Source organism: Schistocerca americana, chromosome 4 (assembly GCF_021461395.2).
Source record: "Schistocerca americana isolate TAMUIC-IGC-003095 chromosome 4, iqSchAmer2.1, whole genome shotgun sequence".
Classification (NCBI taxonomy): Eukaryota; Metazoa; Arthropoda; class Insecta; order Orthoptera; family Acrididae; genus Schistocerca; species Schistocerca americana.
Window position 1 is genome coordinate 817,507,123 of NC_060122.1, and position 26,151 is coordinate 817,533,273.

Here is a 26,151-nt window from a genome sequence, read left to right on the forward strand (position 1 = left end):
TCCAGCACTACACAGCCGTCATTCCACCACCACACCCAGTCTTTTCTTTTTCTCTTTTTTTATTTTTATTTTTTTTTATTTCTCTCTGTGTCTCTCCTTTTCCGCTACTTGTGTTTCTGGTGGTAAAACTTAGAATGTTCGATATTATTGGTACAATTTTGTGTATTATGTATGTACTGAAAGAGTGATCTGTTATGTAGACTAGGACCTATGTTGGAAGATGATCAGGTGCCATTTTGAATTATATGCTTCGTGAACTGAATTGCTATATTTGGTATTTTTCATATATGTGTGTTTTTGCACTACAAAATTATGTAGTTCAGTTGGTGCACCGCACTATGATAAGTTATGCAAAAGTGTCAGGACATGTCACATCTGTAATAAACTGCTACTGCAGTGGAGGTCGTTGGAAGTAAGTATTTTTATTTGATGTCACATCTAGAGTCATTCCTTTTCCTTCGCCTTCAACCCTTCTGCCAGAAGAAGGAGCCACTGGCTCAAAAGCTTGCACATTTCCTTAACTTATATATGTGTTTTCTCCTGCAATCGCTTTTTGAGTAGATTTTTTAGCTACACAATTACATTATACCATCAACAATTGATTATTTTAGTTGATATATATAGTCTCATTTTTTGGGTGTCTGTATTTCCTACCACCCATTTCATTTGGTTCATTTTTATATTTTCTCTTTTCGCCTACAAAATTCAATATCTCGTATGTTATATGGTTTCCCTATTTTATTTTTCATAGCTACTGCTTCATTTTCTATTGCGTGTCTTTTCCCTGTTGCAGTCAGTTGTTGCCTAATGCTCCCTCGGAAACTCTCAACCACCTCTGGTTTCTTCAATTTATCAAGGTCCCATACCCTTAATGTCCTATCTTTTTGCAATTTCCTCAATTGTAATCTACCATTCATAAACAATAAATTATGGCCAGATTCTACATGTGTTGTGGAAGCATCGTACAGTTTAAAATGTGGTTTCAAAATCTTTGTTCCATATAATTGATCCCCAGCTCTCTTCCACACATACAATCTTCTTTCAGGATTCTTAAACAATTATTAAATTATGCTAGCAAAATTCTACCAGGTGGCTTCCTTTTTCATTCCTTTCCCCCATTCGGTGTTCTCTTACTATTTTTCCTTCCCTTCTTTTTCCTACTACTGAAGTCCCATCACCATCACAATTATATTTTCATTTCCTGTAATAACCTGAATAATTTCCTTTATTTCATCATACATTTTTCAATCTCTTCTTCATTTGCAGAGATAGTTTGCTTATAAACTTGTGCTACTATGTGGTGTGTTGACACAATGGTGTGTGTTGACTTTGTGTCTTCTTGGCTATGATAATTTGTTTACTGTGCTGTTCATAGTAGCTGCATTACCCCAGTTTGATTTTGTATTTATAACTCTTTACTCACCTGCTCACATGTTATTTTCTGCTACCACTGTAACATAACAGATGCTGAGGATGCAAGCAAGAGTGCTCATTTTAAATGTGTGTGCCTGTCAGATGGGATGATTATAGTCCAGCCCATTAGGCAGAACTTAAGCACAGCTCCAGGCTGCCAGGTAAATGGCAAGGGGTGAGAGACACAGCGAATTTCCCTGCTGCCTAGATACCTCAGATCCACATGCTTAGAATGGAAGGGGTGTTGTGGCAAGAATGCTGACTGAAATGAAATATGTCTATGAAAATATCTTGAATATTTAGCATCATAGAATCCAGTAACACTACATTAACTCCAAAACTACTAAACTGAGCCGTGCTGGGCAAGTTCCTTGCTGTCGAAACCGTATCCCAGACCATTCAGTTGTCTTGGATATTTTAACCATCAACAGTACAAATTAGGTGGCAATTGCTAATGGAATCTGCTTGTACCAAGTCATTCTGTAAGAATGTGCATTTTTACAGGTGAGTGAAATTCATACAGCTGCAATCAGACCACAGCATTTTACAAAATACTCCTTGCACAATATTAAATCTCCTTTCCAGAGTTGTTTAATCATTTCTACTCTTAGTTTGATTTTTAAAATAACTTTCTTTGCTTTTGTGTTTTAATTTTGGAATTCTTGGGTTTAATTATGAACTTAGTTGAAGTAGTATATGCAGAGCAGATAATTTTTTACCGGGACTGGGTCACTATATCTGTGTAACTTCACTTTTAAGGGTGGAGCGCAACTTCAATCAGACTCTGAGGCAGCAGCAGGACCAGGCATACTTGGAATCTCTGCGTGCAGATGAGGAGAAAGAACGAAGGCGCTGTCAGGAACGTGAGAGATTGGCTGATGAAGAACGAAGCAGGCGAGAACAGGAACAGGCAGAACGTAATCGGCTAGAGGTAATATCAGTTTTCCAATTTCTCACTAACCCTGAAATGGGAAACAGTGAAGCAAGCACTGATGTGCAGAAGTTTAGTACACTGTAATTAATTAGTTAACAGCATGCCAAAGCTCCATACAAAGAGCCTAATTGCAAATTGCTCTTTGATCTACCTAAGAAAATAAGGAAGTAATTACCTGTATCAAAAGTGAAAACTCTCATTGTGTTGATAATATCTCAAGTAAATTATTCAGTTCTTTGCATATATGCAGTGTGGTGGAACATATGTGGAATACATCATTGTTGTTCAATATCACTGCTTACCCCCTTCTCAGAGTTACTGAGAAAGGTTCTGTATGCAAAAACATTAACACAGATATCTCAAAATGTGTCTCTCCATACAATGTTTCATTTTTTAATCCATGAAACAGAATATAGAAAATTTAAATGACTAAATATTGCCATCTAATATACTCTGACACTTGTCCAAAGCATTTTATTGTGCAGATATCAGTATTCTCCCACAGAAGCTCAAATATTATGATATCAGAGACTTTGCTGGTAACTGATTTTCATCGTATAGAACTAAAAAGAAGCAGAGTGTTGCGTCAAGAAACTGAGGGAGTGTACTCAGTGAAGCAGCATCTTCGATCACGATGAGGAATAATCACTGTAGGTGTACACCGGGGATAGATGTTGGGCTGCTTTTTATCGTTATGTGTAATTGGTCTGCCATTGTACATCCGAGAAGCTGAAATTGTTACCTTTGCTGTCAGTGTAAGTATAAGGGGCAATCAGAAAGTTTCTGTGTAAGGGCATTGCTGCAGCATATATGCAACCCAGCTTGACTCCGATGTTGGTATATAGCCATCTACGTGTAGGTAAGGAGTCAGTATGGTATTTGAATGGAAACATTTTGATTGTTACTTATATTACAAACAAAGCCTGATGAAGGAACTTCAACTCTTGAGCAGGTAAATAAACTTTTGTTGAAAATTATTGACTCTTTCACTAGATTTAGGTAAAACACAATACACGCAGTTCTGTAATGCACAAGGCAATACTTGGTATGAAAGAAAATCAGTAAATACAACAGAGTATTCTAAAGTCGTAAGTGTTTGTATTGATCATAATGTGAACAGGAAGTTGTATCCTTTGATCAGCTAGAGTAGAATATACACTCACATACATCTACATCTACACTCTGCAAACCGCCCTGAGGTGCACGGCAGAGGATACATCCCATTGTACCAGCTATTAGGGTCTCTTCCCGTTCCATTCACGTACGTAGCACAGAAAGAATGATTGTTCGAATGCCTCTATGCGTGCAGTAATTATTCTAATCTCATCCTCACAATCCTGATGTGAGCGATAAATGGGGGGTTGTTGTATACGTGCATACGCATGCCTATGCCCCTACATTGTGCTAGCTATACTAACACTGCCAATACTGTTTCTTGGCAGGTGGACTGTTTGTGGTGGGGTAGTGTTGGACGGGGAGTAGAGAGAGAGGGAGGCAGAGAGGGGGGTCGGGGGATGGACGGCCAATGCTCGGAGAGAGGCAGCCAGTTGCCAGCTAGGAATGTAGGAGGGAGCTTCGGCACGTATATGAGCTGACACGATTGTAGCAGCCAGTGGGAAGCGGCACACACTGAAGGCAACTGGGGGATGTGAATTGTGAGGGTATGACAGGACGGAGGAAAGGGAAACTGTTGGGTGAAGGATGCAAGGAGAGTGGGTTTACCTGAGATTGAGGCCCGGCTGATATGGGAGCAGAGTACTTATTGTAAGGATAACATCCATCTGTGTAGTTCAGAGAAGCTGGTGGTGGAGATAATCATCAAAATGGCTCAGGATGTGAAGCAGTCATTGAAATTGAGCATGTTGTGCCACTGGGTGGTCAGTTTTGTTCTTGACAAAATTTTGGCAATGTCCATTCATTCTAGTGGACAGATATTTTGTAGTCATATTGATATAAAAGACTGTGAAGTTGTTTGCACCAGAGTTGTTATACGACAAGGCTGCTTCCACAGGTGGCCCAGTGTCTGACAGGGTAGGATAAGTCTCTTGAGAGGACTGGAATAGGAGGTGCTGAGTAGGTGAATTGGACTGGTCTTGGATATAGGTCTTCCACGGGAATATGATTCCTGTGGCAAGTGGTTGGGAATGGGAGTGGCATAGGGATGGCCTAGGATGTTGTGTATATGCTATATACAAAGGAAGAGTACTCATTGGGTTTCTCATTCAGGAATCTCATTTGAATGTTTGTTGTTTGTGAGATCACATTATGCTTCATGAAAGGAGGAGAAATATCTACCTGAATGTGTTGGAATTTGAGAGTAGCTGGATCGTGGCATATACAAGGTATGATAATAAAGTAATATGAATTTTTTAATTGTGCTGACTTTGTACATCCGATTTTTAATTTTTTTTATCTTGTTACTACACAAGTTCCTGAAGTATGTTTGCATTATCAGCAGTTTTGCAGATTTAGTTTGTTGTTGACAGTCCTAAAGGTTATACATGCTTTTGAGTGCTCAGCAAATTTTTATGTTAAAAAAAGATAGATAAATAAAATTCCATTATATTTTGTTCGAGAAATGGAATAAAGTGCAGTACTGCAGTCAAAATGTTGACTGTGGCTTTTGGCGAATCAACTGTGAGTTTGTGAGTGACATAAACATTTCAAAGAGGGTTGGGAAGACATTGAAGACGACAGCTGTTCTGTGCACCCTAGCACATCAGCTACGAACAACAATGTGGAAGAAGTAAAGGAAGTGATTCTGAAAATTGCTGAATCACTGTCAGAGATGTTGCTGGTATGTCTGCATTCCTTTGGCTCATGTCAAGAAGCTTTTTCGGATATGAAACCTCTAGCAGCAAAGTTTGTTCTAAAATTATTAAATTCCAATTAAAAACGATGTTGTGTAGACATTAATCCGGAATTGCTGAATGAAGTCAACAACGACCAGAACTTCTAAAGAAGGTTATAACAGGTGATCAAATGTGGATATACGGGTATGATGTTGAAGTTGAGGCCCAATTGTCCTAGTGAAACCTGCCAGAAGAGCCAAGACAGAAAAAAGTTAAAGTTTGATCACATGTGAAGGTTCTCCCCACTGTTTTCTTCTATTACAAAGGGTTAGTGCATCACGAGTTCTTCGGTTGTATGGTTGATGAGGAATACTACCTAGATGTTATGCAGCATTCGCATGAAGCGTGCCAAAGAAAATGACCAGCAAAACCACTCGTAGAAATTGGATCACAATAATGCTCCTACTCTCACCTCAAAGCTTGTTTTTGTTTTTTGGCAACAAACAAAACTGTTATGTTGCCTCAGCCACCATATTCACCAGACATGGCCCTCTGTGACTTGTTTCTATTTCTGAAGCTGAAGACAAGCATGAAAGGATTTTGTTTTGCCACCATTGATGAGACAAAATCAGAACCACTGAAGAAGCTGAACACCACAGCAAAAAGTGAATTTCAGAAGTGATTCCAAGATTGGAAAAAGCACTGACACAAGTGTATCGTTTCTGAAGGGGATTACTTTGGAGGGTACAGAGTTGATGTTGATGAATAAATAAAGGTTCCTTAAGGAAAAACCACACAACTAGTGTTCAAGAGGACAGACATATTGTTCACTCAGCTGTGCAGGATTGTACAGCTGTGTTGCATACCTAAAATCAGGAATGGGCTTATGTGCAGCAAGATGAGTATCCACGGGGGCAGTGTAATGGCTTGTGGAGTGCCACAGACTGTCGACACACAGCAACCACTGTTGCAGCATCCCTTAAAAAGCAACAGACAGAGCTACATCTACATCTATATCTATACTTCACAAGCCACCTTGCAGTATGTGATGGAGGGTACTTCGTGTATCATTGTCACTTTGTCCCATAATGTAAACACTTTATTTGGCTATGAAAATAAATACTTAGCTTTGCTTTCGATATTTGAATATTAGGCGTATTTCTTCACTGCAGATAACTCCACTTGAAAACTGGATTCACCGTATTGTCAACTAATTTGAATTTTGTTAATGAAGTCTAGTGAAATAATGTGGCCAAAACACTTAATTTGCTTTACAACTTATTTATTCATGTCACAAATGACATCATGCTGAGCTTGGCAAAATCTTGATTAATACTGTGCTTTGGCTGTTGGCACAATTCCTTGTATACTGTACATTAATGGATGTTTGAGAATAAGAATTGTTTAATGTGGTAATATTATAATTTACAGTTAACAGTTTTTCAGAAAAAGTTACAGAAATTGGATTTATAAATCATGACAATTGTCTCGTGCCACTCACACGCCGTTCGCCTAAAGGGATCAGCAATGCCTGAGACACTGAGGCATGACAGTGTTGCATACGTAAAATGCATTGCCTCCATGTACTGGGCTGATCACAATAGGGATGGCGGATGGCAGGGCAAGTTCCACCAGAAGTCCTCCTTGCCAGGGACATATTTCCTCCACCATGTCACTTGTGTGGAACTGAGTCAGCACGCATTCGTCTGTGCCCAGGCTATATAGGGCAGCGCAAGCCAACACTTAGGCAGTTCGTTCCGCTGGAGCTCTGGACCAATTCATGCGCTGCTTCTTAGCAGTCCTTCAGTCAGAGCCTGGTCAGAAGCCACCGCAGTGGGACCTATGACTTTCCAGTGATATATCAAGACCAACTATGCTGAACGCTCAATCTCCAATGTTAGGGATTATCAGTGGCATAGTCTTTATGTCCCACTACGTTTATTTGCTGTGTGTTCCAGGCATATGCCTATTAGCGTCTGAGAAGTAGTATTATTTTTTATTGCGAAGAGCTTTCCTTTGTTATTACAGCTCTCTACTGTGGTTGTAATAAACCCTTGTTCTTGTTTACCTTTGTCTTATTATTTCTTGTCAAGCATCCCCCTGTGGGAGATATAGCATTTCATAATAATAAAAAAGTTCTATTAAAACATGCTTCCACAGTGATACTAGATTTATAAAATGTAATAACTTTTTAACAACAAATTGGATTTTGTTGCTAATGTATTTTCTCTTTCTATGTGTATTGCTGAATAATAATAATAATTATAATTCTCTGGGCAGTTTTTATAACTGTTAGTTTTAGTATTGTGTACAATTATTGAGCATGCTTTTGAATAGAAACTGTATGTCATGACCATTTCATCGTAAATCATCATAACTGTGCTCCAAGTACCATTATTTTATAAATTTAGTCAGTTAATAACATCACAATATGTGCTCATCAAGATTCGGTACATTGTGTATACATTGCGAGATGGTATTGAATGGTTTAGTTGGTCAGTAATCATGGTTTTTCATTAAGAGTCAACCTATTCTGTTACTTTACAGTAAGTATCAGTGTGGGATCAAATCTCCAATGAGACAGACATAAAAGTATTTGTTGACACTTTATGAACGCATGCTCTCTGAACTGTAACAGTAGACCATACTGTGATGCAGAATGCCTCCGTTACAGTGTCTGCCACTGCAGTTGGTTGATAATCACTGTGACGCTTTTGTGCTTAGTAAATAAACCTGTAACGAAATGCCTGCTCTTCTTTGACTCTTCTCGATTTCCTCCATCAGTTCTATCTGGTATGATTGCATCCATCAACACCAATGAGCAATACTCGAATGAGTGTTTTGTAAGCTACTTCCTTTGTTGAGGGACCACATTTCCTCAGGATTCATCCAATGAATGTCAGTCTGGCATCTGCCTTACTCACAATTAATTTACTCTGTTATTTCCATTTCAAATCACTCCGTATGCACACTCCTAGATATTTTATGGCAGTAACTGCTTCCAGTGATTGTTCTGCACTCATGTAGCCATACATTAAAGTGTCTTTCTGTCTATATTCACAATATGTTATATTTGTTCACGTGAGAGTCAGTTGTGACTCTGTCCTCCAAGTGCTGATTCTCTGTGGGTCTGCCTTCATTTCACTACAATTTTATATCATCAACGCTTCTCTGTGTAGAACAGCATCATCTGCAAACAGCCTTATAGAATTTCTGACATTATCTATTAGGTCATTTATATATATTGTGAAAATGTTGGTCCTGTAACATTCCCCTGTGGCACACCCAAAGTTGCTTTTGTGTCTGAAGACATCTCTCCACTCAGAATGATGTGCTGTGTTCTGTTTCATAGAGACTCTTCAGTCTAATCACACAGTTGATTTCATATTCTGTACATTCGCGTTTTGTTCATTAGGTGGCAGTGCTGAACTGTATTGCATGCCTTTCGGAAGTCAAGGAACAGAGAATCTACCTGGGCGCCTATATCTACACTGGACACAGCTGTGACACCACATCATGTTTTCAGACGTGTCCCAGTTCAGTGTTCAGTATCATGTCAGAGGTATCCATGTAGCTGAGGAGGATTGCCATTGATTGCTATACTGCATTCATCTTTTGTCATATGGTCCCAGCATCTGGTGTAATGGTATGAGGTGGCATTAGGTACACAGCAACGTCACTTGTATTTCACATAACCAGTAACTTGGGTATCAAGCATTATATTTCTGGTGTGTTAAGATCGGTAGCTGTGCACTATCTTTGAAGTTTCGACAGTGTTGTCTTTCAACAAGATGACACAATATTGCATGTTGTTCATGTTGTCATGACCTATCTCAATACAAAGATAGTTCAACTGTTGCTCAGGCCAGCACTTTCTCCAGATCTCTCTCCCGTGCAGAAAATTTGGTTTTTTAGTATCCTTTCTGGTCGTACAATTTTAGTGTCTAGCAATGTAGTTTGAGTTCAGTTTCAAATTATCCATTACAATGCAAACCAAAGTGTCATATTTGAACTTTTTATTCGTGTTACTTGATTGCCACGTAATAAATTTACATATCTTTCTTAGTCTGCAACACACTTGCAGTCATTAAATTTGGCCTACTCTGAGTATTTTACATTTTATTTCGAAACAGTTAAACCATATTGCTTTCAATAAAGCTGTACTACATCTTCCTTCACAACACAAATTATTCCCAGTAACAGACATTTTTTACCATCACCACTCTGTTCTGGAAGGAGAATGTTTTTCGTGCATGAAACAGGAAATTTTGAGTCACTACTGAAACTACAAATATCACAAAGAATTTTGTATTACAGCTCAGTGCTTAAGCTTCATCTTCAATAAGAGTTCAGTTCTTGCTGAAAGACTCAGTAAAACTACTATGAGTGACTTAATTCATCATGTTCACAATAAAAATAACAACAGAACACAGCCAATCCATAGATCGTCGAATGCAAGTTATATGAATTTGCTACCATCACAGTGATTGCTCTCAGAACTGTCATTGAACCTTTTTATTGATCACAGGCTCCACACGTGTTGGAGACTAGCTCCAGTCCAGAACATGTTTATAGTTTGATGATTTATATGCCAACCTGTGTGGTATGGTGAAATGCTGCATTTTCCAGACAAGTGTGTGGAAACTGTTGGAGACTGACAGCACGAAATATTTCCTACTGTCATTCAATTGTAACATTATTTTTGAAGTATCATTAAGCCTTATTAAAAGTATGGACTTGGGAAGTCGGGAGATGTGATTTGATTTTGCTTCAATCATATTTTCCAATTAGGCCATAGATTTTTTTGTAGGCAACTGGTACTCCGGTCCAGAACATGTTTATAGTTTGATGATTTATATACCAGCTTGTGTGGCATGGTGAATGAACTAGGAAATTGATGCAAAAAACTGATGGAAAAGGTAGTCTTTTGCAATACCACACAAGTCTGTAAATAAATAATATGATAAATGAGATGTATGGATGCTGAAACAAGATGCATTTCTGAATGAAGTCATAAGAAACCACAGTGCCTTGTGAAATGCATTAAGTTCATCATACGTGTTGACAGAACCAATATGGTTTTAAGTTCAATAAATTGTGTGTGAGAAACTATGAGATTCGACAAGGTTCAAAATGGTTCAAATGGCTCTGAGTACTATGGGACTTAACATCTACGGTCATCAGTCCCCTAGAACTTAGAACTACTTAAACCTAACTAACCTAAGGACAGCACACAACACCCAGTCATCACGAGACAGAGAAAATCCCTGACCCCGCTGGGAATCGAACCCGGGCGTGGGAAGCGAGAACGCTACCGCATGACCACGAGCTGCGGACAATTCGACAAGGTACTTTGTTTCATATTCTGTGCTAACTCTGTTGAATACAAAAGTTTTCTGGGATTGACTGGGGAGGGGAACTGGCTTGCAGCTTCACATTTACTAGCATTGGACATTTAATTCATTGACTTGTTGGTATGATAATTTTTCCATTTGTTTGTCCATCATCAATTAAGTAATTGTATACTTACTTAACATTTTCATATAAACATGTCTAATAATATTTCTTCAAATGAAATGTGATTGATGGTTTATTTACAAGATATGTCACACTCTTATTATCTGTGCATATTTCAGGAAAGTATTGATGTAGTTGCATACGTTGCTATAATGTATTATTTTATTTAATGATACTAAATTGGACCCCTTCTTAAATTTCATTGTCTTGATTGTGACAGTGAAATCCTTTGTGGCATTTTGTCTTGGTTTCTCCATTACAAAATTTAAAAATGTCCATAATATTTTATTGTCTAATTGTAATTTCTGTCATCTTACACTGTGTGAAATAAAGCTGTTACATGGTGCACTGTAATTTAATGTTACCGTAACAGGAAGAACCATTTCTTTACAGGAAATCCGAAGGCAGAAGGTAGAATTCATGAACAGGATACCAGATGAACCAGACAAGAATCACCCAGATGCCGTCCATATTGTTATAAAGCTTCCAGATGGGACTCGCCTCGAACGACGGTTTCTGCGGAGTCACACATTGGATGTAAGGATCTTAAGTTGTTTGAATATTGACTATGAAAGCAAATTTGGCAGACCATCTACTTATTGCTATTGATGTGAGGCCATGCAACTGAATGTTTAAAGAGTTCAATCAGTGATTGATTGAAACAAAAATGTCTCTGAAATAAAGTATTGGCCATTTGACGGTGAAATGTACTGACACATTATTTTTTTCCATAATTCACCTACTTGGTGTAGTGCAATGCCCAGAATTAATCCTTCAGTCTGCAGCAGCGTCTTCACTTTTATGAAACTTCTTGCTAAATTAAATCAGATGAAATCTGTGTGCTGGACTAGAGCTAAATCCATGTACACAGTCATTAAAGAATATATGTGATTTTTAGAAACTGCAAGTGTTCTCATCTGTCATCAAAAACCATAAGACAGGAACATCCTGTACTTTTTGATCTGCAAAATTCACACTAAGTTTAAACAGCAGAAAGAGGAATGAAAGAGAGAATAGACTCCTAAACTGTTATCATTCAGTCCTATGTTGTTTGTTTTGTGGTCTTCAGTCCTGAGACTGGTTTGATGCAGCTCTCCATGCTACTCTATCCTGTGCAAGCTTCATCTCCCAGTACCTACTGCAACCTACATCCTTCTGAATCTGCTTAGTGTAGTCATCTCTTGGTCTCCCTCTACGATTTTTACCCTCCACGCTGCCCTCCAATACTAAATTTGTGATCCCTTGATGCCTCAGAACATGTCCTACCAACCGATCCCTTCTTCTGGTCAAGTTGTGCCACAAGCTCCTCTTCTCCTCAATTCTATTCAATACCTCCTCATTAGTCATGTGAGCTAGCCATCTAATCTTCAGCATTCTTCTGTAGCACAACGTTTCGAAAGCTTCTATTCTCTTCTTGTCTAAGCTATTTATCGTCCACGTTTCACTTCCATACATGGCTACACTCCATACAAATACTTTCAGAAACAACTTCCTGACATTTAAATCTATACTCGATGTTAACAAATTTTTCGTCTTCAGAAACGCTTTCCTTGCCATTGCCAGTCTACATTTTATATCCTCTCTACTTCGACTATCATCAGTTATTTTGCTCCCCAAATAGCAAAACTCCTTTACTACTTTAAGTGTCTCATTTCCTAATCTAATTCCCTCAGTATCACCTGACTTAATTCGACTACATTCCATTATCCTCGTTTTGCTTTTGTTGATGTTCATCTTATATCCTCCTTTCCAGACACTGTCCATTCCATTCAACTGCTCTTCAAAGTCCTTTGCTGTCTCTGACAGAGTTACAATGTCATCGGCGAACCTCAGAGTTTTTATTTCTTCTCTGTGGATTTTAATACCTACTCTGAACTTTTCTTTTGTTTCCTGTATTGCTTGCTCAATATACAGATTGAATAACATAGGGGATAGGCTACAACCCTGTCTCACTCCCTTCCCAACCACTGATTCCCTTTCATGCCCCTCGACTCTTATAGCTGCCATCTGCTTTCTGTACGAATTGTAAATAGCCTTTCGCTCTCTGTATTTTACCCCTGCCACCTTCAAAATTTGAAAGAGAGTATTCCAGTCAACATTGTCAAAAGCTTTTTCTAAGTCTACAAATGCTAGAAACGTAGGTTTGCCTTTCCTTAATCTTTCTTCTAAGATAAGTCGTAGGGTCAGTATTGCCTCACGTGTTCCAACATTTCTGCGGATTCCAAACTGATCTTCCCCGAGGTCGGCTTCTATCAAGATTTTCCATTCGTCTGTAAAGAATTCGTGTTAGTATTTTGCAGCTGTGACTTATTTAACTGATATTTCGGTAATTTTCACATCTGTCAACACCTGCTTTCTTTGGGATTGGGATTATTATATTCTTCTTGAAGTCTGAGGGTATTTTGCCTGTCTCATACATCTTGCTCACCAGATGGCAGAGTTTTGTCAGGACTGGCTCTCCCAAGGTTGTCAGTAGTTCTAATGGAATGTTGCCTACTCCGGGGGCCTTGTTTCGACTCAGGCCTTTCAGAGCTCTGTCAAACTCTTCACGCAATATCATATCTCCAGTTTCATCTTCATCTACATCCTCTTCCATTTCCATAATATTGTCCTCAAGTACATTGCCCTTGTGGAGGCCCTCTATATACTCCTTCCACCTTTCTGCTTTCCCTTCTTTGCTTAGAACTGGGTTTCCATCTGAGCTCTTGATATTCATACAAGTGGTTCTTTTTTCTCCAAAGGTCTCTTTAATTTTTCTGTAGGCAGTATCTATCTTACCCCTAGTGAGATAAGCCTCTACATCCTTACATTTGTCCTCTAGCCGTCCCTGCTTAGCCATTTTGCACTTCCTGTCAATCTCATTTTTGAGATGCTTGTATTCCTTTTTGCCTGCTTCATTTACTGCATTTTAATATTTTCTCCTTTCATCAGTGAAATTCAATATTTCTTCTGTTACCCAAGGGTTTCTACTAGCCCTTGTCTTTTTACCTACTTGATCCTCTGCTGCCTTCACTATTTCATCCCTCAAAGCCACCCTTTCTTCTTCTACTGTATTTCTTTCCCCCATTCCTGTCAACTGTTCCCTTATGCTCTCCCTGAAACTCTGTACAATCTCTGGTTCTTTCAGTTTATCCAGGTCCCATCTCCTTAAATTCCCACCTTTTTGGAGTTTCTTCAGTTTTAATCTACAGGTCATAACCAATACATTGTGGTCAGAGTCCACATCTGCCCCTGGAAATGTCTTACAATTTAAATCCTGGTTCCTAAATCTCTGTCTTACCATTATATAATCTATCTGATACCTTTTAGTATCTCCAGGATTCTTCCATGTATACAACTTTCTTTCATGATTCTTAAACCAAGTATTAGCTATGATTAAGTTATGCTCTGCGCAAAATTCTACCAGGTGGCTTCCTCTTTCATTTCTTAGCCCCAATCCATATTCACCTACTATGTTTCCATCTCTCCCTTTTCCTACTGACGAATTCCAGTCACCCATGACTAGTAAATTTTCGTCTCCCTTCACTACCTGAATAATTTCTTTTATCTCATCACACATTTCATCAATTTCTTTGTCATCTACAGAGCTAGTTGGCATATAAACTTGTGCTACTATAGTAGGCGTGGGCTTCGTGTCTATCTTGGCCACAATAATGCGTTCACTATGCTGTTTGTAGTAGCTTATCCGTACTCCTATTTTTTTATTCATTATTAAACCTACACCTGCATTACCCCTATTTGATTTTGTATTTATAACCCTGTATTCACCTGACCAGAAGTCTAGTTCCTCCTTCCACCGAACTTCACTAATTCCCACTATATCTAACTTTAACCTATCCATTTCCCTTTTTAAATTTTCTAACCTACCTGCCCGATTAAGGGATCTGACATTTCACGCTCCGATCCATAGAACGCCAGGTTTTTTTTTCTCCTGATAACGACATCCTCCTGAGTAGTACCCGCCCGGAGATCCGAATGGGGGACTATTTTACCTCCGGAATATTTTACCCAAGAGGACGCCATCATCATTTAGTCATACAGTAAAGCTGCATGCCCTCAAGAAAAATTATGGCTGTATTTTCCCCCTTGCTTTCAGCCGTTCGCAGTACCAGAACAGCAAGGCCATTTTGGTTAGTGTTACAAGGCCAGATCAGTCAATCATCCAGACTGTTGCCCCTTGCAACTACTGAAAAGGCTGCTGCCCCTCTTCAGGAACCACACATTTGTCTGGCCTCTCAACAGATACCCCTCCATTGTGGTTGCACCTACGGTACGGCTATCTGTATCGTTGAGGCACGCAAGCCTCCCCACGAACGGCAAGGTCCATGGTTCATGGGGGGATTTTTTTTTTTTTTTTTTTTTTTATTTATTTATTTATTTATTTATTTATTTATTTTTGTGTCTTTATTAAATTCTATAGTCTTTCCTGATTACTTTGATATATACGTTATAGGGTTGCAAATGAAAAATGATACCAAATTTTAAAGTTACGGCGATGTATATCGCCACACCTTATTTATTTCTGTTACAGAAACCAGTAATATTTCGAAAAGGACTGTGAACTTTCTGTTCCATTGATTATACGTATGATACATTGTATATGTTGGTAACAGTGCATGTTTCTAGTGACTGTAAATGATTATCTTTGCTAGTATTTACTTTTGTTTCGCTGAAGCAGTTTTTTCATGTGTTACTGAATGTGTGTTGCCCAAGTGCTACATATATTGTGGAAGTATGTATCCTTTAGAGTGCAATAAATATGAACTATGCTACACATCAAGAAATTCAATAAAGGAAATTCTGTGGTAACCAGTTCACAAACAAAGCAAGCCACATTGTTGAATGTAACCTATGTATCAGTTCTTCAGGGAAGAAACTCCCACATGGCACACCTCCTGGTGATTCAAATTTTTGTGTTAACAATGACGCTGTTTGTAGTAGATTTGTTGTTGTTGATGTGGGCATCTTATCTTCTTTGATAAAGGAAATGGTGAAATGTAAACAATGTGATGGTGTAGGCTGTCTGGAAATAACTGAACAACAAAGTAGCAGGAAGGGTTTAGCGTCAAAATTAGTTGTTCTGTGTGGATCCTGCAATAAATCTACCTCAAAAATGACTTTGAACATTGTGCATAATTCACATGATGTGAATTTGAAGCTAGTGTATGCAATGCGTGCAATAGGAAAAGGAAAAAAGGCTGCTCAGATGCTTTTGTTTGATGGACCTACCTCCTCCTCCTCCCAGTAGGTTCAGCAAGTACATAAAAATACTTTTAGGTGCCTTGATGGTTGTGTCTAAAGCGCCTATGAAACGTGCAGTAGAAGAAACTCTAAATATTAGTGGAACCAGGGACATTGCTGTTGCACTTGATGGGACATGGCAACGTCGAGGACATCATTCCTTGAATGGTGTTGTAAGTGCTACTTCTCTGGAGAATGGAAAAGTTGTTGATGTTGAGTGCTTATCTAGGTAGTATCACACCTGCCATGGTAACACTGAAGAACATATTGAACATCAGTGTTCCAAGAATTATGATAGTTACAGTGGAGGAATGGTGTGTGATGGAGCTCTAAAAATATTTCAGAGGTTGGTGCCCCTTTGTAACGTTAGATATACGAAGTACCTAGGCGATGGGGACTCTAAAGATTTCAATAAAATTAATGAGTTCAATGTTTATGGTGATACCTTGGTAACAAAAGTGGTGTGTTGTGGACATGTGAAAAAGAGGGTGGGTACTGTATTGAAGAAGCTACGAATAGAAATGAAATAAAGTTGCTATATGATGGAAAATCTCTGTGTGGCTGAGACAGATTGACAGAAGCGGAAATAGACCTTCTTCAGAGTTATTATGGACTGGCCATTAGACAAACTGCACCTCTAAATGATGTTACAACAATGATAAAATCTGTGATTTGAGACTTTCTCGGCGTATTCCATTCGTGAAATCTTCTAGGGTGATCAGCCGAGTAAAGGCGTCGTCTTCTCGCAACGTTTCGAAGGGTTTCGTACCCATCATCTTCAAGCGAAGTGTCGAGATGCTGTGTTGCGCGGTCCTATAAAGGCTCCTGGACCAGTGACTGATTCCGGGCGCCGACCAATCAGGTACCTGCGGAATCGGCCGCCGCGCCAGTGGTGGAGGGTTCGCGGCGCGGACCGGGCGTCGAGTCCCTGCCGGTTCCTAATCCGTCTGTGGCCGCTACCGTCTTCGTGCCGGAGCGTTCTCTTCTAATTTTAGTTATTGCGGGATTCCAAGCTGTACTAAGTTGGAAACCAGTGTCTCGATTGATCAGGTTGCTGTTCAACCGAATTTCTACAGCCTCTTTGAAAACTGAATCCCAAAATCCTTTAGCGTCACACAGCTTCTTCGTACCCTCAAAGAGGAAGGTGTGTCCTTCGTTAAGGCTATGTTCCGCTACCGCCGATTTTTCTGTCTGACCAAGGCGTACATTTCTAATGTGTTCCGAGCGCCTCTGCGTGATGCAGCGCTGCGTTTGTCCGATGTATTTCGTACCACATTCACATTCAATACTGTATACGCCCGGAGTCTGCAGTCCTAGGTGGTCTTTGACTGAGCCAAGTATGTCCTTAATTTTACTTGGGGCATGAAAAATTGTCTTGATGTTGTGTTTCTCCAGAATGCGGGCAATCTTGGCTGTTGGCGGTCCTGCGTATGGTAGAAATGCCAGGCATCTGGTCTCATCTTCTTCTTCTGGTGTGTCTACCTTCCTGCTCTTGTGTAGGGCGCGCGAGATTTGCGTCTCATTATAACCGTTGCTGCGGAAGGTCTTCCTTAGGTGTTGTAACTCTGCAGGTAGGCTGTCATCATCACAGATAGACTTGGCCCTGTGCACAAGTGTGTTAAGCACTGAGTTGCGTTGTGCTGGGTGGTGGCAACTCTGTGCATGAAGGTATAAATCCGTATGTGTCTTCTTCCTATACACAGCGTGACCCAAGGTGCCATCAGGGTGCCTCTTGATTAGAATGTCAAGGAAGGGCAAGCTTCCGTTTTCTTCCACCTCCATGGTGAATTGTATGTTGCTGTGTATGCTGTTGAGATGTCGCAGGAAGTCTTGCAGGTTCTCTCTGCCATGTGGCCACACGACAAAAGTGTCATCCACATATCTGTAAAAGGCTTTAGGTTTCAATGGGGCGGTGTCAAGGGCTATGTCTTCAAAGTGCTCCATGTAAAGATTAGCGATGCCTGGAGCTAAGGGGGACCCCATGGCTACACCATCCACTTGTTCATAAAATTTGCCTCCACACTTGAAGTAGGTGTTTGTTAACACATGCCGGAACAGCTTTATTGTGTCTTCACTAAAGCGTGTTTTGAGCAGCGCTAGGGAGTCTTCCAGCTGTACTCGTGTGAAGAGTGAGGTGACGTCAACTGGACGAGACCACAATATCAGTGCTGTCGAGAGGACTTAATTTTGCTCCAGTACCCAGGACACTACCTAAGCGAGACATTATCAGCAGCATCGAGCAAGCCGTGCGCGGCCTCCCTACGGAGGCAGCTGAGGAAGTTAGGAGAGAGACGTGCAGGGTCCTGGAGAAGGCAAAAATGCCCAAGAACAACATAACGTCTGCTGAATGGAAGGCTCTTAAGGCCCTACGTGAGGATGAGGACACTGTCGTTCTAGCTGCTGACAAAGGCAATGCCACGGTGATACTGAGGAAAGAAGATTATTGGCAGAAGATAAACTCACTGCTACAAGATACTGCCTACAAGCAACTGGACAAGGACACGACAGCTTCCGTGACTCGCAAGACCATCACCTTGCTCAATGACTCTGGACTGGAAAAGGACGTCATCAGGAAGCTGTACCCCAGAGCACCGGCACCACCACGGCTATATGGGCTCCCTAAGATCCACAAAGACGGAGTTCCATTGCGACCCATAGTGAGCACCATCAACTCACCGACATATGGTTTAGCCAAGTACCTAGCACAACTGCTCAAACCGATCATGGGTCACTGTGAGCACCATGTCAAGAACTCGGCGGAGTTTGTGAAGGTACTACAAGGCTTTCGCCTGGATAAAGAAGATCTTCTTGTCAGCTTTCATGTCACCTCACTCTTCACACGAGTACCGCTGGAAGACTCCCTAGCGCTACTCGAAACACGCTTTAGTGAGGACACAATAAAGCTGTTCCGGCATGTGTTAACAAACACCTACTTCAAGTGTGGAGGCAAATTTTATGAACAAGTGGATGGTGTAGCCATGGGGTCCCCCTTAGCTCCAGGCATCGCTAATCTTTACATGGAGCACTTTGAAGACATAGCCCTTGACACCGCCCCATTGAAACCTAAAGCCTTTTACAGATATGTGGATGACACTTTTGTCGTGTGGCCACATGGCAGAGAGAACCTGCAAGACTTCCTGCGACATCTCAACAGCATACACAGCAACATACAATTCACCATGGAGGTGGAAGAAAACGGAAGCTTGCCCTTCCTTGACATTCTAATCAAGAGGCACCCTGATGGCACCTTGGGTCACGCTGTGTATAGGAAGAAGACACATACGGATTTATACCTTCATGCACAGAGTTGCCACCACCCAGCACAACACAACTCAGTGCTTAACACACTTGTGCACAGGGCCAAGTCTATCTGTGATGATGACAGCCTACCTGCAGAGTTACAACACCTAAGGAAAACCTTCCGCAGCAACGGTTATAATGAGACGCAAATCTCGCGCGCCCTACACAAGAGCAGGAAGGTAGACACACCAGAAGAAGAAGATGAGACCAGATGCCTGGCATTTCTACCATACGCGGGACCGCCAACAGCCAAGATTGCCCGCATTCTGGAGAAACACAACATCAAGACAATTTTTCATGCCCCAAGTAAAATTAAGGACATACTTGGCTCAGTCAAAGACCACCTAGGACTGCAGACTCCGGGCGTATACAGTATTGAATGTGAATGTGGTACGAAATACATCGGACAAACGCAGCGCTGCATCACGCAGAGGCGCTCGGAACACATTAGAAATGTACGCCTTGGTCAGACAGAAAAATCGGCGGTAGCGGAACATAGCCTTAACGAAGGACACACCTTCCTCTTTGGGGGTACGAAGAAGCTGTGTGACGCTAAAGGATTTTGGGATTCAGTTTTCAAAGAGGCTGTAGAAATTCGGTTGAACAGCAACCTGATCAATCGAGACACTGGTTTCCAACTTAGCACAGCTTGGAATCCCGCAATAACTAAAATTAGAAGAGAACGCTCTGGCACGAAGACGGTAGCGGCCACAGACGGATTAGGAACCGGTAGGGACTCGACGCCCGGTCCGCGCCGCGAACCCTCCACCACTGGCGCGGCGGCCGATTCCGCAGGTACCTGATTGGTCGGCGCCCGGAATCAGTCACTGGTCCAGGAGCCTTTATAGGACCGCGCAACACAGCATCTCGACACTTCGCTTGAAGATGATGGGTACGAAACCCTTCGAAACGTTGCGAGAAGACGACGCCTTTACTCGGCTGATCACCCGAGAAGATTTCACGAATGATAAAATCTGTCTGGGCCAACTACTTTCATGAGTTGTCTACAGATGACCACCCTGTACATGGACTTTGCCCTAAAGGAGCAGATCCTTGGTGTGGTTACCAAAAAGAAAAAGAGTGTGGTCAAATATACCATCATAAGCATTCTCTTCCTGAGACTGTTATGAATGAAATAAAACCAATTTTTAGAGGCATGAGTGCCCCTGTTTTGCTTAGTAAATTTCTTCATGGTGGCACTCAGGATACAAATAAAAGTTTCAACCATTGCATATGGGAAAGATTACCCAAGAATGTTTTTGTAGGACTAAATACATTAAAAGTTGGTGTACTAGATGCAGTAATATGTTTCAGTGATGGAGTGATAGGAAGATTGGAAGTCCTGAGAAATTTAAGCAAAAAATGTAGCTCTAATATGGAAGATAAATTGCTTGTGTGTGACAGACAAAGGGTGCATGAAGCTGAAAGATTCACTGTTCAAGTTACCAAAGAAGCACGAAGTGCTAAAAGGAATTGCAAGAGGAAGCTTGAAGATGATGAAATGGTGCAGGATGAAGACTGTGATTCAGGAATGTTCTGAGGTACAGTTTAATTGGACTCATACCTTCATGGTAGCATGGAGAGCTGCATCAAACCAGTCTCGGGACTGAAGACCACAACAACAACAACCACCTTCATTCGCAATTTCCCGCAAGTTGTATTTTTAGGTACAAATATTTCCTAAAGTTTATGAAGCATTACTCTAATTTTTTTCTGTAACTTGCAATAACTACTACTAATTATTACAGAACCAACTAAATTATATAAAAAAATAACATTTTTATTAGGAAAAAAATATAAAAATTAAAATGTAAGGTGTGATTTTTTTTATCCTTGAAATGTACATAATAGGTGGAATTAAATAGGTCTAGTACCTCAGCCATCATGTCATGCGTATCTGGTAAAAATTTGGTCTCCTTAAAATGTATAACACCGGATTAAATGGTACCTCAATTTGAGGAAGGATTTTGGAAAAAATTGCATCAATTTCTTTGTAATTTTTTAAATAACACTAAGCAGGTTCAAAAATATTCAAAATACTTCTAGTTTGTTTAGAAAGTGTGCTGCATTGCATGATATCAACAAAAAAATCTGTAAAACATATACATTGTAAACAGTGCCTGAAAGAAATAGCTGTTGATTTTTACATAATATTGAGCCAGAAAAGTACCCTGTATCCTTAAGTGCCTGGCAGAAGGTTCATTGAACCACCTTTAAAATAATTTTCTGTTGTTCCAATCTCAAGCAGCGTGAAGAAAAGCTCTGATTTTCCTTATTTTATTTTGATGATTGTTTCTCCCAATGTAGGTCGGTGTCAACAAAATATTTTCGCACTCAGAGGAGAAAGTGAGTGATTGAAATTTTGTGAGAAGATCCCACTGGAATGAAAAACAACTTTGTTTTAGTGATGTCCACTCCAAATCCTGTATAATGTCAGTGACACTCTGTCTTCTGTTTCACTATAATGCAAATGCTTTTCTTTGAACTTTTTGAATGTACTCACTTAATCCTATCAGAAAATATGTCAGAACTGATTGAAGAGGATACTGCATACTGCACCATTGAAAGCTCTATACATGTCACAAATTATCTTTACCTCCGATGCTGTGAATATCAGCTGTAAGAAAGAATAAAACAACACCCTTTTTATAATATATATTGGTGTCTCTGGCATGTGTACACTGCTTAACAAGTTGCAGCCCTTACATTTTGTGACAACAAGATAAACAGTTGAGTTACACTAATGGGGCTAGAGGAGTAGTGGTACTATAAACCAAACTATGCAGTGGTTTTGAATAACTTAGAGAGAATTACAGATATTTTATGTTAATGCCAAAAAGACTTAAGTGTTGATACACATATTGTCCAAGTGCAAAGCAGTTTTTCCTCTTTTGTATGTACCTCTCAACTGCTCAGTGCCTCTCTTATATGTTCAGTACCGATGTACTTGCTTTCAAAAATTATAGTTTGTCCTGGAGTGTTTTCATTAATCCATAACTTTATACTCAGAATAGTTACACATCAATACTGTAATCTAATACTTTCCTTGAATTGCTACAATTTTGTAATATTCAAAGTCTGTATATTTATTTTTCATCTTTTTGTTTCAGGCTGTTTTCTATTATATATTTTGTCACCCATCATCACCAGTGAGTTTTGAAGTGGCAACAAATTTTCCAAAACGTGTCCTACAATGCTCTCCTGGAGCAGAGGGAACAGCAAAGCAGACACTGGCAGAAGCTGGCCTCATTCGGAGAGAAGTGCTGTTTGTTTATGATTTGGATGCATAAATGTGATAATTTTTTACATTATACCCAGACAACCAGTTTCTTATTGTCACCTTTTCTTTCACTGTCTACTTCCCATTTTAAGTCTGGCAAGCTAATTAAAGATTTAACAAAATACTGCTGCCCTAGCCCCCCTAAACAAACATGAATGTTTTTCACTTTGTATGGTAAGGGAACAGAGTCATAATTTTGCAGTATGTAAGACACAAAATTGGATGAAAATTGCATGCATTACACAGCATGTACTTTTGGAGTGTCAACACATGTTATCTCTCTGTTTCAAGTGAGCAAGTGTTTCCCTTTCCTCACCTTTTTTATAAGCTGCTGTAATTGGAAATGCACATTCTCACATCAGTGAATCATTTGCATTGTACTGACGTGTAAAGCACTTATAACCCACAGAGGCAAGTAAGGGTGACGTAACTGGTGAAGTCTCTTTGAGTTTACCACTCTTTATCACATTGAAAGCTGGTTCAGCAAAATTATTTATGAACAGAATGACTTTGGCAGGTCCACTGTTAAGTATTTTCTACTTTGCAAAGTATTTATTTTAAACTCTCAGTTTTGCATTTCTCTCTGTTATTTCATATATATTTTTTATGTTAATATAATATTGTACATTTTGTTGACAAGAAGTGTGTATAGTTGCATATCATCTTATCTGTTCACCTTGTGTTTATGTAAGTCTATTTGTATCTTTTTTGTTGAGTGTAGTAAGTATAAGGATGTAAACATATTATTTCATACTCTGTTAAAATTGTGTCATTCTGCTCAGATGAATTTCTATTTTAAATAAAACAATTGTGCAACTAAACATTTTTGTTGAAGTTATTTTGTAATTACAGACAATTATTTGAAAAACTTGATGAATATTTTGCAACATAACTATTACAATCAATTTGAACGTAAAATAGTGGTCACAATTTTTGTGATTGTGAAATACTAATTTGTGGGTTTCTCATAAAACGGATTATACAACATACTGAAGGAAGGTGCACCTATAACAGGCATTAAATTTAGGATTAGGAAGGGCACTAATGACCCAGACACCATGCACATAAGAGAAAGGAAATGTACATAAAAAAAAATGTGTTTGGCACAGAAACCTCATTGGGACCATTGAAAGTTTGTTATTCTTATGATGGTGCATGTACTTTAATGTTTCTTGTTCAGATGCTTCTACAGAATAGTTTTTAATCCAGCTTTTAAAATTGGCCATATTCTGTGTGTTTCATGTAAATGAATAACCTGAAATACAATGTAGTCGTGAACATATTTGATTTAGACTTGGTATTGCCAATAGGCTATTTAGGGAGTAAAATAACTGATGATGGTCGAAGTAGAGAGGATATAAAATGTATACTGGCAATGACAAGGAAATCGTTTCTGAAGAAGAAAAGTTTGTTAACATCGAGTATAGATTTAAGTGTCAGGAAGTCGTTTCTGAAAGTATTTGTATGGAGTGTAGCCATGTATGGAAGTGAAACATGGACGATAACCAGTTTGGACAAGAAGAGAATAGAAGCTTTCTAAATGTGGTGTTACAGAAGAATGCTGAAGATAAGGTGGGTAGATCACGTAACTAATGAGGAGGTATTGAATGGGATTGGGGAGAAGAGAAGTTTGTGGCACAACTTGACTAGAAGAAGGGATCGGTTGGTAGGACATGTTTTGAGGCATCAAGGGATCACAAATTTAGCATTGGAGGGCAGCGTGGAGGGTAAAAATCGTAGAGGGAGACCAAGAGATCAATACACTAAGCAGATTCAGAAGGATGTAGGTTGCAGTAGGTACTGGGAGATGAAGAAGCTTGCACAGGATAGAGTAGCATGGAGAGCTGCATCAAACCAGTCTCAGGACTGAAGACTACAACAACAACAACAACATTGCCAATAGAATTGCATCCAAATCAAGTGACTGCTTATAAGGTGTATGTTGCATCATTTTGGCAATTAAGGGTATACGGAACACCCTATGCTTACAATGTTAAATTGAGCTAAAAGTTAGGAACATTTTCTCATTTGTTATTTGGACGATACTCTTGATTTTTTCACAGAACGCAGAGATATGTTCTGCTTTTATGCTGAATTATTAATTTTGAAAAAATAATATGTAGTTTTTCAGATATTTTATTTTTTGTAAATGTTAAAAGAAGTTATACATTTTAACAAGTATTTTAAAATTTACATTCATTAATACAAAATAATTCCACATATCTTTTAATTCAGATGTATTAGAAGGTCTTAAGGAACAACTACAGAATTTTTCATCTTTCTACTATAAATAGGCCCTGAGAAAATGTACCTTATACACAAAAAAACTAAAGTTATGGGAAATTAGCTTCGAAGCTTTTACTTCAGTACAAGCCTGCTCCATAGCTTGTATCATCAGAATCATCCAATAGCTTCCTCTTGATGGCTCTGCTATGCTGTCTAGCCATCTTTGAATATACTTTTATGGCATTATCTGAAGACCTGAGCCGTTCCTTGTCCAAACAAAGCATAGCTGCGGCAGTTCGTAGTCCTACACAGAGCCCCAACTTCTGCAGAACTTTGCACTTTGGTATATTGCCCTGATTGAATGATGAAACAGCATCATAAATGCCAAAGTGAAGTGTGTTTATACCCACAAACACAGTTTTAGGTAGTCTATTCTGTATCACATGGTTCACACACTCATTTGGATTTTGAGTCCGGCCATGAAGACATTTATTTAGTAGACTAATATCTGCGAGGTCTCGGAATATTGGTTTTATTTCATCCATTATGGCAGGTGATGAGGGTGATTGTATTGTTTCTTAGTTACCTTGCCTCTGTTGTACTTGCACCAGCTATCGTCTCCTTTTGGACATAGCCCATGTTGGGGATTCTCATTGTTTGAAGCTGTATGAAAAAACAGAGCCCAGACTGCTCTTCTCATTAATTCTGCATCTGCTCTATTCTGTCTTATTGCTAGACCATAGCACTTCTGAATATGATCTATTGTAGCATCTGTCAGTCTATTTTTCCCGTCTAAAGTTTTTCCATCACTCAATTTCTTGCCTTTCATGCTTGCCTTGAGCCATCGAAGTCTTGATCCCATCCTTTTCCGAACATGGCCAACACACTCCAGTTTGGAAATTTTCACATCGTTACCATAGGGTCTCAGTTCCTCAATTTCTTTGAAAGCGTTTGAGTCACCATCTCCAAGATAATTTATGTACCTAACGTTGTACCATTTTACTGAGCGTTGATAAATACATCTTACACCAGCAACTTCCATACCACCACTTGACCCATAGTAATTTGCCATGCACTCCTCTTCATGTTTATTTTTCATTTTCTTCTTGCATCTGCAATGCTTGGAAAGTATTGCCACATCAACTACCTTACCAGTGTCCACACTTGTAGCTGTTACTACACCATTCAGAGATGTGTGGCCTCTCTTCTGCCGGCTTCCATCAAAAGCTATGGACAAGTCTCTGCTATTGTTATTTTCAACAACTGCTTCCTCAACAGCATCTTTCATGTTTTCCTGTGCCACATCTTATACAGCAGAGCCTATTGCAATTATGTGTTTGTTAAATTTTGAAGGTGGAGGAGGGAGGTTCATCACACCACACAACATGGCAGCTGCAGCCCTGCCCTTTCCTATACACCGTAATCCATAAACCAGTCTAATGTTTGTA

The 26,151-nt window shown here is 39.6% G+C and overlaps 1 protein-coding gene across 1 annotated transcript in view; it reads left to right on the forward strand.

Annotated features, from left to right (window-relative positions):
- Positions 1-23,275, forward strand: part of LOC124612294 (FAS-associated factor 2) — a 111,148-nt gene extending 87,873 nt beyond the window's left edge. Inside the window, exons 6-8 of the mRNA XM_047140402.1 lie at positions 2,173-2,344; positions 11,050-11,193; positions 22,308-23,275. Coding sequence (XP_046996358.1) covers positions 2,173-2,344; positions 11,050-11,193; positions 22,308-22,487 — 496 coding nt within the window. The 3' untranslated portion in view covers positions 22,488-23,275. The remainder of the gene's footprint in view (positions 1-2,172; positions 2,345-11,049; positions 11,194-22,307) is intronic.
- Positions 23,276-26,151: the final 2,876 nt, after the last annotated feature.